The 19475-nt window shown below is 35.4% G+C and overlaps 1 protein-coding gene across 2 annotated transcripts in view; it reads right to left on the bottom strand.

Annotated features, from left to right (window-relative positions):
- Nucleotides 1–19475, bottom strand: part of NUCKS1 (nuclear casein kinase and cyclin dependent kinase substrate 1) — a 36183-nt gene that overhangs the window by 6551 nt on the left and 10157 nt on the right. Inside the window, exons 2-6 of one of the 2 annotated variants that reach the window (XM_081297487.1) lie at nt 10767–10816; nt 8153–8258; nt 3490–3545; nt 1186–1338; nt 255–401 (exon numbers count right to left, since the gene is read on the bottom strand). In XM_081297487.1, coding sequence (XP_081153613.1) covers nt 255–401; nt 1186–1338; nt 3490–3545; nt 8153–8258; nt 10767–10816 — 512 coding nt within the window. Of the gene's footprint in view, nt 1–254; nt 405–1185; nt 1339–3489; nt 3546–8152; nt 8259–10766; nt 10817–19475 lie in introns of both variants that reach the window. The other variant, XM_081297486.1, reaches the window with a different exon arrangement.

Below are 19475 nucleotides of genomic sequence, written 5' to 3'. Positions count from 1 at the left end.
AACCAGAACTGAGAACTTGAATGCACTATTGTAGGACAATTTCAAATCTTCAGACTGGATACGGGGACTATGATATATATCAGTTGGAGAACAGGGCAGTTAAAAGGTATGCTGACACAGTATTCCTACTACTATATCTGAAACAAATAAGCCATCACCAAATTTTACTTATACCTAGAAGTAGATGAAGACAAAGTACTGGTTCTTAAAATTTTTTGAAAGTAGCAATTAAATTTCACATTTGCAGAACTTACCTGTAGCCTTTAGTCTGGGTTTGGGCATTTTCTTTTCTTTTCTCTCAGGTTTGGACTTCTTAACCATCTTTTTATTTTTCTTTTTTGAACTGCCGTAGTCACTATCATCATCGTCTTCCATTAGGAAATCTTCGTCACTGCCTGAATCTTCTGAGAATAAAGAGAATTTCAACATCTAACTTAATGTAAACATTCTTCCAAATAAACAAAGGGAAAGACTGTGAAGAATGATCAGAGGTTGGGATTTGGGAGTCAAACACTACTGGATTCTATTTGTAATTGTTCTAACAATGTGGTTGGAGTCATCACTGGCCCCATCTGTAAACGGGCTTGGCATGTACCTCACATAAAGGTTACATGGCTGATAAAGAGCTGCTTGGAGACAGAAGGGACAAAACAATCTAAATAAAAACTTAAACCGTAAAATAACTTTTGGTAGTTTTATTAGGCCCATGTAGGACTGGTTGAAACCAGGGAATCAAACTGACCTGGTACTTTGGGCCCGATGTTGAATAAATCAAACAAGGAAAATTACAGGTAAAACAAAAATTCATATCACTAATCTAAATAACCTGTGCAATATCTACACTTTGCTATTAATATTTTTTTTTTTTTGGAGGGTGTCCTACATTCTGTACCAGGCTAAAACACATCTCAAATCACAACATGTAGTCATTACTTTAATATTTGTTCATTTTGTGTTTGAACCTGAATATCTTTAATAAAATAGGACAACCATTACAAATAGTGAATAATGAGAATATCTGAATACTTAAAATATTAATGGGTCATCATCTCTTTTAACAGGGACTATCAACCTAATTTAAGGGGCTGTATGAAACATTCAGTATCTTAGAAAATGCCAAAATAACCAGAGTCATAGACGATAATCGTAACCAACAACCAAAGGACACTAGCCAACTTCACATACTCTCCTGGAATGGTGCCTCATCTTCTTCTTCTTGTTCTTCTTCACTGCCCACATCTTCCATGAGCATTTCTCTCTGCTTAGAAGCTGCTTTAGATGCTGCCTGCCTTTGTTGACGTACATTTTTATGATCATCTTTTTCATCTTCACTGTCCTCTGCAATATGAAAGTTATCATGATGAAAGGATCAAATCATTTTTGCATATCAAAGATGACTGAAAGAGTCAACCTAGTGGCCAATATAGTATGTAAAGACGGCTTTATTTCTTTTTTTCTTTTTGGTACTGAGGATTTAACCACTAAATTTACCACTTAGTGGGGCAATTTAACACTAAGCTATATCCCCAGCCCTTATTATTTTTTGAGACAGGGTTTCACTAAATTGCTTAGGGCCTCTCACTAAATTACTGACACTGGCCTTGAACTTGCAATACTATTACCTCAGCTTCCCAAGCCACTGGGATTATAGGTGAGTGCCATAGCACCTGGCTTTATTTCATTCTAAAAGGGTAAATTCTATCCTTAAAAATTTCTGCAAAATATAAAAAGGAGGAGTTAAAGTTCACAAGGAAAGAACCTGAATAATTCTATATACCCAGGACATTTATAAAAATAACTTAAACATGTAGTTTTAAGCAAATAACAAAGCTGAATTAAAGAGTGAACACATTTCCTATAACATACTTTAAATTTGTATCACTATTTTGCTCTAAAATTCTCAATTACATTCAAACCTATGTTCAGTGTTTTTAGAAAAGACAGAAAAATATTTTAAAGTATTTTTAAGAGGGGATGAATGTTTTCCAGTGATCTTAAGATATAAGACAAAAACCAATGTCAAATCATTACCCTTTACAATTTAGAGGGGCTAGAGGGAACCCTTTAAAAACATGTTTATATCAATTAGCTAAAAATACCTGGGACAAGCTTATAAAAAATTACTTTCACATATTACAATTTAATTAAAACCTTTTTTTTTTTTTCAATACTCAGGGTGTTTGAGAATAAATTTGGTTTAAAGACAGTCTGCCAGGTCCCTGGCTCTAGAACAAGCTATGCTGTATTAGACTCTAGTATAGCCCTTTTAAGCTCTCTTATTCTACTAAGGTTTAGCTGTCATTCTTCTGAAACACTCAGGGTCCTGTGAGCCTTGCCATGCTCAGTGTTCAAATCCTCACAGTCACTGCCAAAAACCTCATCTACAGACAATAGAGAAGAAAGCTGAGTTGGTGGACCCTAAAATAAATTCACCTATTCTTGATATTAGTACAGAGTTATGTATCTTGAAATGCTCAAAAAACTAATAAAGGTAAGATATTCAAGTTAGGATTCACAAGGCAAATAAATAAGTGTATGCTACATTATCTTAAGATCACCAGATAGTATAAAATGTTAAAATGATTTATTTTCAATGTAGGCAGCCAAACAGCATACATATAGCAGGAAAGTAAAACAGAGTGAATTTAGCAGAACCTTGTTTACCATCTAAATATCAGCTAAATAGCTGTCTAGTTAAAAGGAAAACCCAAGAAGACAAAGCAGGGATATAGATCAAAACTAGTGTCTGGGAGCAATAAGGAAAAAAATCCTCAATTCTTTTAAAAGTTAAACTTAACATTTAGTATCAGCAATAAGTCATCAGGATTGAACATTAGTCCATGGAGATGCCTCATTAATTCTTACAAAAAGTTTTCTTTGTAGGTGGTTTCTTTCTTTCTTTTTTTCTCTCTCTCTTTTTTTTCGTGCAGATACTGTGGATTGAACTCAGGGATGCTCTACCATTGCCACTGAGTTATTTCCCCTGATCTGTATTTTTTATTTTGAGGTAGGGTCTTGCTAAGTTGTTGAGACTAGCCTTGAACTTGCCTTCCTCCTGCCTTAGCCTCCTGAGGTGCTAGAATTATAGATGTAAATGTAAAAAAGTGGCACTGAAATTTAAGCCTTTTTGCTTTTCAACCTAGAACTGATAAAGGTTTATTTCACTTAGATTATACACATATATAAATTTAGTTTGAAGTCTTATCTGTTCACGTAGAATGTTTTCAGTATTGACTGTGCATAAGAATAATCTACAGATACTTAAAAACACACAGAAAGCCTCAACAGTCCACCTATATTCATTTAATTGGAAATCTTGGGGCACAACCCAGAGTGCCTGTTTTGTAATAAGCCACCAGGACAGAATCATTATTAATTATTTGAAGTTAGAGACATCTTTGTATGTCTAGTTTTTGCAATAGTGCCTGATGTACAAAATTGCTTGTTAAAATGCCTAATGAACTTATCACATTGAAAATAGTTTAATACCTGCAGAGTGAGAATCATCCTTCTTGGTCTTCACATCTTTTTCTTCTGAGTCCTCACTATAAGGTAAAGGAGAAAGGGTAAACACTTAAAGTCTTAGATCAATGTCTAAATGACCACAGATCTCTGATGTCTGACTTGAGAAAAGCATGAAAATAAAATGTTCAAACAAATGCTGAACAGTAAAATTGCTTCTATTATTTCTTCACTTCACAGTGATGTTGGTGAATAAGCTTAATTTTATCTATTATGGAAAACAAATTGCTTCCAAAGGCCCAAAGTGAAAAAGAAGGTGTCTCAGCACAGGCCTGGTTCATAAGAAAAAGTATTTTCCATAGAGAAAGTAAAAAATATAAAATGAAAATAAAACAATTTAGTTATTTACTAATAATTTTTGCTTCAAATATTTCAGAAACCAAATGACTCAGGAGGTTGAGGCAGGATGATTGCAAGTTTGAGGCCAGATTCAGCAACTTAGTGAGATCCTGTATCAAAATAAAGTCAAAAAAAGGGATGAGAATGTAGCTTAGTACTAAATATAAAATGAAAATAAAACAATTTAGTTATTTACTAATAATTTTTGCTTCAAATATTTCAGAAACCAAATGACTCAGGAGATTGAGGCAGGATGATTGCAAGTTTGAGGCCAGATTCAGCAACTTAGTGAGATCCTGTATCAAAATAAAGTCAAAAAAAGGGATGAGAACATAGCTTAGTGGTACAGTGCTCCTGGGTTCAACACCCAGTACTAAAAAAAAAAAAAAAAGAAGAAAGAAAGAAAGAAATATCAACAATGCCTGCTTTGTACCATGGAGAAAGTAAGAGTGAGCTTACAACCACTGTGCAAAAGAAGCTGAGGAGCTTCAAAGTTAAATGGAAAATTTAAAAAAATATTTATTTATTTTTTGGTGATACTAAGGATTGAAACCAAGGCCTAGAAATATGCTAGGCAAGTAAGCATTGAGCTATATCCCTAGCCTGGTCTCACTGCCCATGCTGACCTCAAACTTGGCAATCCTCTTGCCTCAGCCTCCCAAGTAGCTGGGATTACAGGAATATCCCATAAAAATAACTTTTAAGGCTGGGGTTGTAGCTCAGTGATAGAACACTTGCCTAGCATGATGAGGTACTGGGTTCAATCCCGGCACTACATAAAAAAATAAACAAATAAAATAAAGGTATTAAGGTATTGTGTCCATCTACAACTTAAAAAACAAAAAACAAAAACAAACAAACAAACAAAAAAAAACCTTTTCAAGTCATAAACATTCATGTCCTCAAATCTTAAGTTGGGAATTTTATCATAAGCAAATCATTTGGCACTTACTCTTGAGTGCCAACATTTTATGACTTCATGAGAAATTTTGATGAACAAAAAAGAAACACTCATCTGTAAAACCTGCCATCTTGACCTTCCTTTTTTAAACATCAGGTCTTATAAATCACTTTGGTATTTCCCATAATGTAGACCATAGTCAAATGACAAATTACTGAACTAAAGAGAACAACTATATTTCTTTACCAAGTAATCTGACTCTGAGATACTTTATAATTCTGAAACTTGTGACTATACTATATCAACATTTTTCATGTAAAATAGGGACTTAAAGGTTAGAATTGCGAGCTTACTGGTAGAGTGATTGCTTTTACAAGGCTCTGGGTTTGACTCCCAACACCCCCCCTCCACACACACACAGGCATTTAATTTACAAATATAACCAATGATGAAGAATTATATCATTGTAAACACTATTAGTCTTTGAGCACCATTATGGCAAAGTCAAATGAAAGCTGAACTTTTAAGTGAAGAATAATAGAAAAATCAACACAGCATTATTCTAAGGGAATACACAAGGCATCTAATCCAATGGCAATAAAAATTCAGAGAGATTTCAGAGAGAATAATAAAATCAAATGGTTGCAATAAGAAAAGCTTTAGACTAGATATAATTACATTGATGAAGCATTATAACAGCAATAAGCAGTTCATTCCTAGGAGAAATATAAGTGAATACAATGAAAAATTGTTGTAAATCGCATCCCTGGCCCTTTGGAACTTTGGAAGACTTCTCTCCCAATGGTATAATTTTATATTATATTTTTCCTAAAAAACATATTTGGAAAAACAACAACAACAACAACCCATAAAGCAAAAACAAAACAAATAATAATAATAAAAAAACATTGGAAATTCTTCAACCAAAACCAAAACCAAACAAAAAACCCCTAGATATATGCATATATATACATGCATACACACACCCACCCACACACACACCCACTCCTCCCTCACCCCCCCCCCCTTCCTAGGGATTGAACCTATGGCCTTTATAATGCTAGGCAAATGTTTTACCACCGAGCTACATCCCCAACTTTTTTTTTTTGTAATTGTAGATGGACAGAATGCCTTTATTTTATTTGTTTTTATGTTTATGTGGTGCTGAGGATTGAACCCAGTACCTCACTCATGCTGGGCAAGCACTCTGCAGCTGAACTATAGCCCCAGCCCCATCCCCATCCCCATCCCCAACTCTTTTTAAATTTTATTTTGACGGTCTTGCTAAGTTGCCCAGGATGGCCTAGAACTTGGGATCCGCCTGCCTCAGACTTCCAAGAAGCTGGAATACAGGAGTGTGCCATCACATATGGCTAAATGTATAGATTTAACAATAAGTTTAGGGCTCCAAGTTTCTTAGAAGAAATGAAAAATACTATGTAATTTCTTTGAACTGCTCATCTGTAGTAGAGTTACTTGGAAGTGGCATAGCCTAATGGCTAAAATATGGATTTTGGGTCCAACTGGCAGGGTTTCAAAACCTGCTTGTTCATTTGCTGGGTAACCCATCTAAGTTAACATCACTTAACCTAACAGAGGTGTTAAGAGAATTAAATGATAATGTATATAAAGCATATAATAGAGTCTGACATTAATAGTCAAAGTGGTAGCTATCCTCACTCTCATTATTATCATCATCATAAAAGAAGTCTTGAAGTTATGCTGCACTGAGTATGAGACTGTGTGTGAAAACCTTGGAAAACAAGCAAAAGTTACAAGATTATGGCTTCATGAGGCAAAATTAGTTAAATTAAAACTCAGTTTTAGTAAAACTAAGAGAAGAGAGGGCTTGGAGTGGAAGAGTGCTTGCCTAATATGCATAAGGCACTGTGTTTGATCCCCAGCATGGGCGAGGATGGAGCCCACAACAATGATTAAGTTATTTAAACAAAAGAGAATTGAGTATGAGATAGTAAAACTCTGCAGGCCACTCTACTTAAGATTCTATAAGCTTCAGTTGATTTGACCAGTGATTTGTGACTGAATGAGAGGTCACTTGTTCTTTGCTATCACTACAATGAAAATGTCAATACTGATTTTAATAACCAAGTATACTCTTAAGCAGTCTTTATGATTATGTTGAGGTTTGAGGTAGCAGCAGAGGCATTCTTAGGGAATTCAAATATTTACTTTTTAGTTATAGTTGGACACAATACCTTTATTTTATTTATTTATTTTTATGTGGTGCTGAGGATCGAACCCAGGGCCTCACACATGCAGTAGACAAGTGCTCTACTGCTGAACCACAACCCCAGCCCCCACCAGCACGCCCCCTTTTTATTTTAATTTTTAAAATTTGTTCTTTTTAGATATACATGACAGAGTGTACTTGACATATAATAATACATGATGTATAAATTATTCTAATTAGGACCTCAATCTTGTGGTTGTATATGATGTGGAGTTTTACTGGTCATGTATTCATTTATGACCACAAGAAAGTTATTTCCAATTCGTTTTACTGTCTTTCCTATTCCCATCCCCCATTGCTACCCTTCATTCCCCTTTGTCTAATCCAATGAACTTCTATTCTTCCCTCCCCTTCTCTTGTTTTTTTTTTTTTTTGGGGGGGGGGGGCAGGCAGGGGGCAGGGGCAGGAGTGCCAGGGATTGAACCCAGAGGTGCTTAACCACTGAGCCACATCCCTGGCCCTTTTTGTATTTTATTTAGAAAGAGTCTCACTAAATTGCTTAAGGCCCTGCCTTTGATGAGGCTGGCTTTGAACTGATGATCTTCCTGCCTCAGCCTCCCCAACTGCTGGGATTATAGGCATGCACCACTGCTGCCAGCTTATTGTGTGTTTTTTCTTTTGGTTTATTTATTTATATTGTATCAGGGATTGAATTCAGAGGCCCTTAACCACTGAGGCTCATCCCCAGCCCTTTTTTATTTAGAGACAGGATCTCACTGAATTGCTTAGCACCTCGATGTTGCTAAGGCTGGTGATCCTGCCTCAGCCTCCCCAGACACTGCAATTATAGGCATGCCCCACTGTGCCCTACTTTTTATTTTGACACAGGTTCTCACTAAGTTGCTGAGTCTGGCTTCAAACCTGTGGTCTTCCTGCCTCAGCCTCCTGAGCTGCTGGGATTATAGGTATGTGCCATCAAGCCTAGCTAATCACTTTGGATTTAAGGTTGAATCTGATCAAGCCTCATGACTCAACTCTAGACCTAGAGCATGACCCGAGAGAATGAAATATGCAAAACACTAAGTAGACAGTAAGAACAATCCAAAAAATATAAGGAGATTTCACCAACTTAAAGATCAAAGACTGCCCTCATTTCAGAGTGACAGAATCAGCAAGAATAGAAAAACAATGCCTCTTACCTATCTTCCTGTGAATTCTTTCCAGATCGCCTCTTATTTTTAGCTTCTCGAGGAGATGATCGAATTTTCTTAGCAGGAGGACCTGAATCTCTTCCATAATCTTCATCTAAATAGAGCATTTTTCAAATTCATTTAACTATATTATGTTTACATGTTAAAAGCACCAACTTATATTTACTAACAATAATTATCTCATGTTACTTAGATGGCAAACAAAGGATTTTCCTAATATTTTCTTTTATTTAAAAAAAATTTCCAACCTAGTTTTATCACATTAATTCCATTTTTGTATATTACCCTCTAGTCCTCATATATATATATATTTTATATACCTATAGCCAAATCTCGTCATTTTATATCATTCCATTTTATGATTTTCCCATCGTCAACATCTTCATATTTATTTGAATATTATTATAATAATGTTATGTCAAAAGCATTTTAGAAAGTAAAAAACTTAGAATTCTACAGTCCTAACATAATTACTGTTATAAAGCAAATTACTTGTAAACTAAAATATCAAACACATATAATGTATTCTGGGTACTCTAGCACTTCAGAAAAATAGCTCTAACTTCAAAAGCCTTATACATTACAGAAAATTGTCCTACATCAAAAGGTGATTATTTCCAAAACTATTTACTACACCATTTTACATGTAATGGCAAGAAGATGGAAGTAGTCTGGAGCTTCAGCAATTATTAAGTGACTAGATATATTATAAATTCCATGATGGACTATCATACCATTTAGAGGAATTTTTCAAATGACCTTTAATAAAATTTGAAACATACTTTTAAGTATGAGGGAGATAGGGTCAAAGACCAAGACCTCAACTCCATTCCTACTGTCCCCCTCTCCCAGGGATTGAACTTAGGGGGCACTTGACCACTGAGCCATATCCCCAGCCCCATTTTTATTTTATTTAGACACAGTGTCTTACTGAGTTGCTCAGTGCCTAGCTGTTGCTGAGACTGGCTTTGAACTCGCAATCCTCCTGCCTCAGTCTCCTGAGCTGCTGGGATTACAGGTGTGTGCATCCATGCCTAGCTGTATTGGCCATTTCTTCATCCACTTCTTAGAATTTGGTTCTTGCTTGCAATTATTCTCTCCTGCAACACTAATTATGTGGTAGCGAGGAGTCCTTTTCCACTCCATGTGGGACAGAGTTCAGGGTTAGAATGTTACCATCCCTCAGGAGAATCCACCAGGCAGCACTTCAAGAATTTAATGTCCACTCCTGTTGGGGATGGAGGTACACCCTTAAAATCCCAGCAACTCAGGAGGCCGAGGAGGAGAATGGCAAGTTCAAGGCCAACCTCATCAACTTAGCCAGGCCCTAAGCAAGTTAGCAAGACCCTGTCTCTAAATAAAATACATTTTAAAGGGCTGGAGATGTAGCTTCAATTCCATTTTTAAAAGGTTAAAAAAAAAAAAAAGACTAGGAATTAACAAAAAGGTTGAAATACTATTTGCTAGCTAATGGGCCTTGAATATTCTCTCTGCCTCAGGTTCCCTAACTATAAAATGAGAATAGTAATACCACATCTCATTAATGGGACTGTTCTAAGGAATAAATTATTAATACAAATGTTTAGAGCAAAATTCCTGGAGCAAAAGGCAGCATTTAGTATTTAGTTTTTACTCCTTTGTATATCTTTTTTTTTAAATATTATTTTTTAGTTGTTGATGGATCTTTATTTTATTCATTTATTCATATGTGGTGCTGACAATCGAACTCAGTGCCTCACACATGCTAGGCAAGTGCTCTGCCTCTGAGCCACAACCCTAGCCCTCTTTTGTATCTTTCTGCATTTTTCAAAGCTTTCCCAAGGGGGGGAGGGGTAGAAGAGTGGGAAGGAAGGAAGAAAAGAGGGAAGGAAATACTATGATGAATTAGTTAATAAATCAAAGTTGTTACACAAAATGGAATCCCATTTTAGATACTTTATTATGTAAAAACCTTAACCCTGCCCTCTAATACAAGACACAGGTTTTACTCTGATAATAGCCAAAATTTTTTGAGACGGCGTTTCGCTATGTTGTCTAGTTTGGCCTCAAACTAGGGCTCAAGTGATCCTCCTGCTTTAGTCTCTAAAGTAGCTGGGACTACAAACAGGCTACTGTGCCTGGCTAGCAGGAGATACTTTAAGTAATAAACACTATATTGGAATTATAGGACATTTAACTTTAGGACTCAAAAACCATGTGAGAAAAAAAAAATTAAGTGTTTATTATCTATGACTTACAAGAAAGCTAATTCCCATGCAAATTCAACTTTTATTTTGGTTAACACAAATAATTTGGATAAATATTCTAAAAATAAAAAAATAAAACTTATTCTACCAGGTACGGTGACACATGCCTTAATCCAAGTTGACTCAGAGGAGGCTGAAGTAGGGAGACTGCAAGTTTGAGGCTAGCCTCAACAACTTAACGAAACCCTCTCTCAAAATAAAAATGCTGGGGGATGTAGCTGAGTAGTAAAGTGGCCTAAGTTCAATCCCTAGTACTGCAAAATGAACACATAAAATTTATTACTAAAATATGATATATTAGCTGCCAACTCCACTAGTCAGTCCAACATAAAATTTGTTGAAATCACAAAACATACCTGCATCATCAGATTCCTGAAACTGTGAGTAATCAACAACCTTCCTGTTTCTGTAGAAAGAAGAGAATAATTAACATCATATATATGCAAAACTTTTCCAAGATATCAGAACGTACAATTTATTTCATACGCAGAATTAGAGTAGCTCTCTGAAAATTATTTAATAGTTCCATATTTTAGCCAAAATACTTCATTTAAAAAAAATTTACTTTTTAGTTGTAGGTGGACATAATACCTTTATTTTTATGCGGTGCTGAGGATCGAACCCAGTGCCTCATGCACATTAGGCGAGCGCTCTATCTCTGAGCCACAACCCCAGTCCTTCACATTTTGTTACAGGAAAATGCAGCTTAATTCAAAATATTTCAAATTATTATTTTTATACTGCTCATCTCAGAGGCAGTTCAAATGCCATAAAACTACCTTTCCAAAATACACGTCAGCAAAATAAACTAACTCACCACACCTTCATTATACAGATACCATATTTGCAAGGCAAAATTGTAAATTTTTATTCTTACCGCTATACACATGTATAGTTCATAAACAAAATTACTGCCAAACTTTGTTTTCAAGGCAATAACAATTTTTCAAAAAATACAATAACACTAAATTAAATGTTATACATGAGAAGGAGACTAAAGCTTACTGGTTTAGTCAAAAGATGTTTTTTATTAAAGGGTATATCATTTAAAAATTTTTTTTTTTACTTGTAGATGGACACAATATCTTTTTTAAAAAAATTTACATTTGACAATTCCCACACCTCAACAAAAGTGACAATGTAATAAACATACTGGTTGATTCTGTTCTCTTCAGACTGTTTAATGTCCACAAACTGTTTTAAGTCTTCTTTTTTGGATTTTTCCAGTGCTTTTTCATTATTTTCTCATCTTCCCTGACACTTGGTGCAGTATCACTTGACTTGGTTTGTGACTGAGTCATTCTCAGAAGTGGAACCACTGGATGGGGCACTCTTCCTTGTGGTAGCTTATCATTTCTCCATTGGAGAGCTGTTTGCACAGTACTTGGATTCATTTGAGTTAATGGGAAGGTCTGCAGGGGATGCTTCCATCTCTGCTTTGGCCTTGGAACATTTCTTCTTCTTTGAGGTCTTCACTTTCTTTTCCTTGGGTGTTCCCAAGGTGACGTTATCATGGTTATGATTATTGGATGCATTCTCTCCATTTTTAGTGTTGCATTGTGGCTGGGACCTCTTGTTATCATTCAGTTTTCCTGCCTGTGTGATAATCTCATTCTTGGACGTATACTGGCCAGTTTTGCCACTTTGCAATGGTGTCACACTCTCTTGATGTGCTTCAAAAAAGTTCAACATGACTTGTCTGCCCTGGTTCTCTACTAGCTATGCCATCTGACTCAATTTGAATCTTCTCATTGCCCTGCTTCTAGCTCCAAATCAGAGTGGTCTGGATGCAGTGTACCACTCGCCTTTTCTGGGCATCAACTCTCTCTCCTTCATTCAAACTTCTCAAAATATTCATCCAATTCCTTCAGGATTTCCCTTGGTCACTTACAACTTCTGGCCACTTGTGCTGCACCCTTAGATCAGCAGAGAGGTTTCTGGGACCTTTGGCGGGTCACCAGACCAGGCTGGCTTCCAGAGCTGCTGCCCCAGGTGCCAGCCTCAAACTAATCTTAATTTTTGCTTTCTTACTAAATCTAAATTTGAAATTCCTCCTTTAGAAATATTAGCAAGCTTCCATGTTAGAAACCACACAGACCAGCTTCCAAAAGTGTCTTAGAACATCACTTAAGATCCAAAGACAGTGAGTATAAGCACTGGTTATTTAGTATTATCATGATATGTAAGGATGATATGGGTGTGAGAATTTTCAAAACACACGTGGGGCTTAGCTGTAGAAAGAGGTATTGTCATATCCTCAGTTTTAGAGAGAGAAATAAAAATCTAGAGGAATTTTGCTTTGTTTTTCTTTCTTCTATCAAAAGCCTGAAATATGCTCCAACTAAATGTCTATTAAGCCTTGAGACTCTCTTACTTGGCCCCCTCTGAGTGCTATTTTCCCTTCACTTCAATAAATCTGTACTTTGCCTGTTTAAAAAAAAAAAGTCTATTAATTCCACTTATATGAGGGACCTATAGTAGTCATATTCACAGAGGCAAAAAGTAGAATGATGGTTGCAAGGGGCTAGAAGAAGGGGCATGAGTAGTTAGGATATACTTTCCACTATTAAACTGTACATTAAATGGTCAAGATGGTAAATATCATATTAAATAGGTTTTATCCTAATGAAAATGTAACTATTAAAACTATTTAAAAAAGTATTTGGGGGCTAGTATGGAAATGCCCACTGTGCTCTGGAAAAATGATTATTTTTAATGACAAATGCCATGAAAAATAGTATTATGATTACAATGCATCTTCTGTGTTATTTACAAAACAAAGAAAAAAGGACATGGAAACAAGGAAAGGAAAATACCCAGAAGAGGGACGATTTAAAAACAAAACTTTTTATTTAACAAGTCCATGAAATAAACCAACAGTAGGTAGGATTTATCTTATTTATTTTTTGTAATCTAGGGATTGAACCCAGGCCCCACATAAGCTCTACCCTTGAGTTATACTCTCAACCCCAGAAGAGGAAGTTTGAAATCTTAATCCCTAATAATTGGACTCTAGGTTCCAAACTTGTAGGCATAATTTTAGTTTATCTCGTACTTGTGATATGGCAACAAAAATATCACTCAATTTCTGAGTGTCAAGTATCCATAAATAAATCCCGAGACTACTTTATGCTACCAGAATAGAAAAGGATGCATCATATGAATATAAACTGAACACGTTCATGTCTGGATATCCACATTTATGGCAAAGGGCAAGGTAAAAAGTTTGCTTTTAGGTCAAATTTGAGAGCTCTGTTAAAGCTTATTTTTCTGTTTTATAGAATAATATCCAATATCCTTCAAGTCTTTGAGATCTCATCTCTTGCCACTTGACAATCAAGCAACCTAGAAGTTCCTCCAATCCTGTGGTTTCTTACCACTTGCTCCTGTTGCTTTGTCCCAGAAGGCTGTGCAGGTTACTCCCACTCAAATCCAACCTGACCTCTCAACACTCTTAATCCTTTGATACTATGTAATTTGCTAAAACTTCTGTCTTACTGAACTTAAGCTTCTTGTGGGCAGGGGTTGTCTCTTCTTCATTAGGAACACCAAATTCAAGCAATGTATTTTTTAAAAATATTTTTATTAGTTGTTGATGGGAATTTATTTATTTATTTATTTATTTATTTATTTATTTATTTATTTATTTATATGCAGCGCTGAGAATCAACCCAGTGCCTCACACATGCTGGGCAAGTGCTCTACCACTGAGCCACCAACACAGCCCCTCAAGCAATGTATTTGATGTGTAAATGGATTTAGCATCTGCAAAGGGTTAGGGTGGGAAAAGGCATCAGTGGCAAGGAAGTTTGCAAGACTGTCATTTTCAGCCTATCAGGCATTTGACTAACAAATGCCTTTCAAGACAAAACTGTTTCCTTCCTATGAAATAACTTGTTTCTTTAATAAAATTTCAAATTCAAGGCTAGCCTGGGAAAGTTGGTGAGATCCTGTCTCAAAAACTTAAAAAGGGCCGTGATGTAGCTCAGTGGTAACACACCCAAGTTAAATCTCCAATGCCGCAAAAAGAAAAAAAGGAAAAATCCTACACACAAAAACAACTTAGTTGAAGTCTATTATTAAGTATATTTGCTTTATTCTAATTTTCAAAGAGAACTGCAGAAATTCTATGCAGACAATACTGAGAAATAAGAAACTTTCAAAACTGAATTGAAAGATGATCCCTTCCTTTAAAACCACCAATATTTTAACTTTTAAATGATCTGAAAACAGCCAGAATTTTGAGAATTATGTTATTTGGACCTGAATTATGTTATTTGAACACTACGTCATATATCAATCACAAGAATAGGATCCTAAAAAGTTATACTCCAAGTATGTATAATATGTCAAAATATACTCTATTTTCATGAATAGCTAAAAATAACAAGTTTTTTTTAAAAAATTGTCATTTGTCATAAAAACTATTAAAAGAGAGTAAAGGGGCTGGGGTTGTGGCTCAGCAGTAGAGCTCTCACTTAAAACACGCAAGGCCCTGGATTCAATCCTCAGCACCACATAAAAATAAATAAATAAATAAAGGTATTGTGTCCAACTACAACTAAAAAATAATAAAACAAAACAAATAGAAAAAACAGAGGAAAGCAAAATATGAGTATAGGAATGGAGTCTTATTAAGGGTAACTAGCCAAACCAAATTAAACTAATAAAAAATTGTTAAAAAGGAAAGGATTATTTAGGTAAATGATCTATGGTAACAAGGGCCATTCATAATGACTAGTTATATTAACTTATAATAATAATTTGATTGATTTCTCAAACTATGTCCTGCCTTTTAAAGATACCTAAAAAAAAAAAATACCAATTCTACTAAAGTCAGTCCTCTAAATGTGGGTTCCACATCTGCAGATTTAATGATGGACTAAAAACATTCAGTGTTAAAAAAAAAAAAAAAAGTGTACAGACATTTTTCTTTGTCATTATTCCCTAAGCAATACAGTATATAACAACTACTTTTGCGTGTGTGGTGCTGGGGATTGAACCCAGGGACTTAACGAATGCCAGGCAAGTGCTCTACCAATGGGTTATACCTCAGACCCAGTATAACAACTATTAACACAGCATTTACAGTATACAGACATCATAAGTCATCTAAAGATGACTTTAAAACATTCAGAAGAATATGCATAGGTTACATGCAAAGATACCATTTTATATAAGAGATTTGGGTATTCAGAGATTTTCTAGCCTAAACAGAAACAACATTAGTCCCTCAAAATATTATTATTTAAATTCAAGCCAAAGCTAAACTAACTCTCCAGTGTATAATGAGTAATAACTAGAACTTGGAGGCCCATATTGTAAATTTACAATATATCAGAGAGGTCAAAAACGAATTTCCAAACTGGATTTAAATCCTGACTTTGCCACTTACTAGTGGTATGTCCCCAAGGAAGTGCTTTCTCCTCAATGAACTTCAGTTTTTCTTCACTTTTAAAACAGGAATACCTCTCAAGATTGTTCTAAGAATAAGCGAGTGTCGGGTAGATTATTCTCCAATTAATATCAGCTACTATTTCTTACATCTCCCTATTTTTTTTTTTTTTTTTAGGTGTTGATGACCCTTTATTTTATTCATTTATCCATGTGGTGTGCTAAGAATCGAACCCAGTGCCTCACACATACCAGGCAAGCACTCTACCAATTAGCCACAATCCCAGCCCTACATCTCCCTATTTTTATACTAAGTGATTTTTAACTTTATGGCAAAATTTTCAGGTTACCATTTAGATCCAATGAGGCTGGGGATATAGCTCAGTTGGTAGAGTGCTTGCCTTGCATGCATAAGGCCCTGGGTTCAATCCCCAGCACTACAAAAACAAACAAACAAACAAAACCCCACCATTTAGATCCAAGAAAGCAGCAAGTTATAGCATTTTAAAACCATCAAATGGGTTATAACAATTCCCAATACTCAAATCAACTTGAGTTCCATTTAAACTAGTCTCAAAGTTTGCACCAGAAAGAAAAACTGCGACCCAACAAGGAAAACAATACAAAATCTAGAGCATAAAAGCTTTATTTAAAAAAATTTTTGATTTTTTTTTTTTTGAGGTCCTGAGATTGAACCCAAGGGCCCTCTGCCAGAGCCATATCCCCAGCCCTTTTTTATATTGTATTTAGGTATAGGATCTTTCTGAGTTGCTTTTAGGACCTCGTTCAGTTGCTGAGTCTGGCTATGAATTCATGATCCTCCAGCCTCAGTTTCCTGGGCCGCTAGGATTACAGGTATACACCACTGTGCATGGTTGGCCTTCAATTTGTGACCTTCCTGCCTCAGTGTCCAGAGTCGCTGGGATTAAAAATGTTGCATCACAATGCCTGGCAGAAACAAAAAAACTATATGTATGTATGTATGTGTATATATATAGATATTTATTTATTTTTGGTACCAGGAATTTGGTACCAAGTTTGCCTAACCACTGAGCCACATCCCTGACCCTTTAAAAACTGTTTTTGAATTTTTGAGACAGGTTCTTGCTAAAATTACTGAGACTGACCTTGAACTTGCAATTCTCTTACCTCAGCCTCCAAAACTGCTGGGATTACAAATGTATGCCACCACTCCTGGCAGAAACACAGAAACTTTAAATACCAATTTTGTGCCTGTTCTCACTTAAAAAGCTCATATAACCACTGTATCTAGATTTTAGGTGTAACTTGGGGAGAGAGCTTGGGGATGTAATTTGGTGCTAGAGCATGTACGTAGTATGTGCAAAAGCACTGGGGTTCACTCTCAAGCATCAAGGAAAAAAAAGTTGATTTTGGTCATAACATACCAACTCCTGGATGATCCCCACAGGGCTTTGAACCAGGAAGCTTCCACTTTTATATACATTTAAAATGTAGAAATGAAAAATAAAGTGGGGAGCTAAGCAGAGAACACTAAAGGATCTGTTTGGCATAAATTATAGATAACTCAAAGCAGTATACTTTTGTTCAAACAAAATCTGCCTAGGGCTGGGAGTAGTTGTGCAAGCCTATAATCCTAGCACTTGGGTGGGTTAAGGCTGGAGTAAAAAGTTCTAGGCTAGCCCTGAAAACTTAATGAGAACCCCATCTCAAAAATTAAAAAAGGGCTTGGGAGGTAGCTTTGGTATAGTGTCCCTGGAATTTAATCTCCAGTAGCCCAACAACAAAGCAAAAACCAACCAACCAGAAAACTGCCTAGAAACAACAAATAAAACACAGCTATTTATAAGTATAAGTAGCATGTTAAGAGTATAAACTTGGGGTTAGGAGTATGCTCAAAGGTACAGCGCATGCTAAGGCCCTGTGTTCAATCTCCAAGACTGCAAAAGAACAAAAAGTTAAAAATCAAAAAAAAAAAATTCTAACACTACAAAGAAAAATAAAAAGTATAAATTGGTCTTATAATTCACATTTTAAAAAAAAGTCTCTGGGCTGGGACTGTGGCTCAGTGCTAATGCACTTGCCTTGCGTGTGTGAGGCACTGGGTTCGATTCTCAGGACCACATATAAATAAATAAAAGATCTATCAACAACTAAGGGGAAAAAATATTTTAAAAAAGAAATGTCTCCTGGGGCTGGGGCTGTAGCTAAGTCATAGAGTGCTTGCCTCATGTGTGAGGCACTGGGTTCGATTCTTAGCACACATATAAATAAGCGAATAAAATAAAGGTCCATCAACAATAAAAAACATTTAAAAAATGTCTCCCAAATTATCCATATTTAAAAAATAAAATGTGAATCAAATGTCTAATATATCCCTGAAATTCAACATTATGAAGACTACTGATCTACAAAATCAGATTTTTTTGTGAAACCATGAATTTTGATTACAAGAGCAGTTTCAGAGTTGCTCCATCTAAATCCTCATTTAATTCTCACACTGCTCTAAGAGGAGCTAATTAATATTGTATCAATTTTGCCTGAGGAAAATAATGCTGAAAAAGGCTACATAACTTTACTTCAATAAACAATTTACTACAACAAAGACTATTTTCCAACCTAAGTCCATCCTAATTCAAACTCACATATGCTACTGAGGCAACCTCTAGAACTTTCCTAAACATTATAAAGCCAACTCTTCTGTGGAACTGATTTTATTAAAATTTCTGCACATCAACTATCTGCTCCTTTTTAAAATTTAGGACGTTTACCTTTTTCTATTATTCTATCCCTCAGATGATTAAGCAATCTTACATATCAGATATTTCAGGATAAAAAATGTTAGCTCATAGAGGCCCAGGATGCCTGAACTTAGTTCAGGACAATTTCTTACAATTATCTCACTTATCTTTACCTTCAAGTTCCTTCTAAGATATAGAATTAAAAAAATTTTTTTGTAGTTGTAGATGGACACAGCGTGCCTGTATTGTATGTTTATTTTTATGTGGTGTTAAGGATCAAACCCAGTGCCTCACATGTGCTAAGCAAGCACTCTGCCACTGAGCTACAGCACCAGCCCCTAAGATATGTAATTTTAAGTCATTCTATTATTCACATTTAAAACATCAAGGGCTGGGGATGTAGCTTAGTGGTACAGTTCTTGCCTAGCAAGCACTAGGCCCTAGGTTCAATGTTCAATCCATAGTACCATACATGAATATATATGCAAATACTATATATCTATATATACATACACCCATATAAAATATTTATATATAAATACATGCATACACTATAAATGTGTGTGTGTGTGTATGTGTGTATGTATGTGTGTGTGTGTGTGTGTATATATATATATATATATATATATATATATATATATATATCTTAATCTTACATATATAAATGAAAAACAAAGTTACCAGATACAGGAAAGCAAACAAACAAGAAAATTATAGAAAGTCTGGAGATGAGCCAGACATGTTTTTTAGATAAATGACATTTTTCTACTAAACATTTTACTAACTTGTCTTAATCCACACAAATATTAATTCCTATGTAGTATGCTTTATTACCAAGGCTCAAGATATTTCACTGACTTACCATATTCAGTTCCACTACACAGGAAAATCACACACAAATGTCAATGAGTATAAGATAAAATATTTGCTATATGAGATGGGCTAGAAGAT

This window comes from Spermophilus citellus, assembly GCF_964194105.1.
Source record: "Spermophilus citellus genome assembly, chromosome: 6".
In the NCBI taxonomy this organism is placed as follows: Eukaryota; Metazoa; Chordata; class Mammalia; order Rodentia; family Sciuridae; genus Spermophilus; species Spermophilus citellus.
The sequence above is the reverse complement of the archived record's forward strand: the minus strand, read 5'-3'. Positions and strand labels throughout refer to the sequence as shown.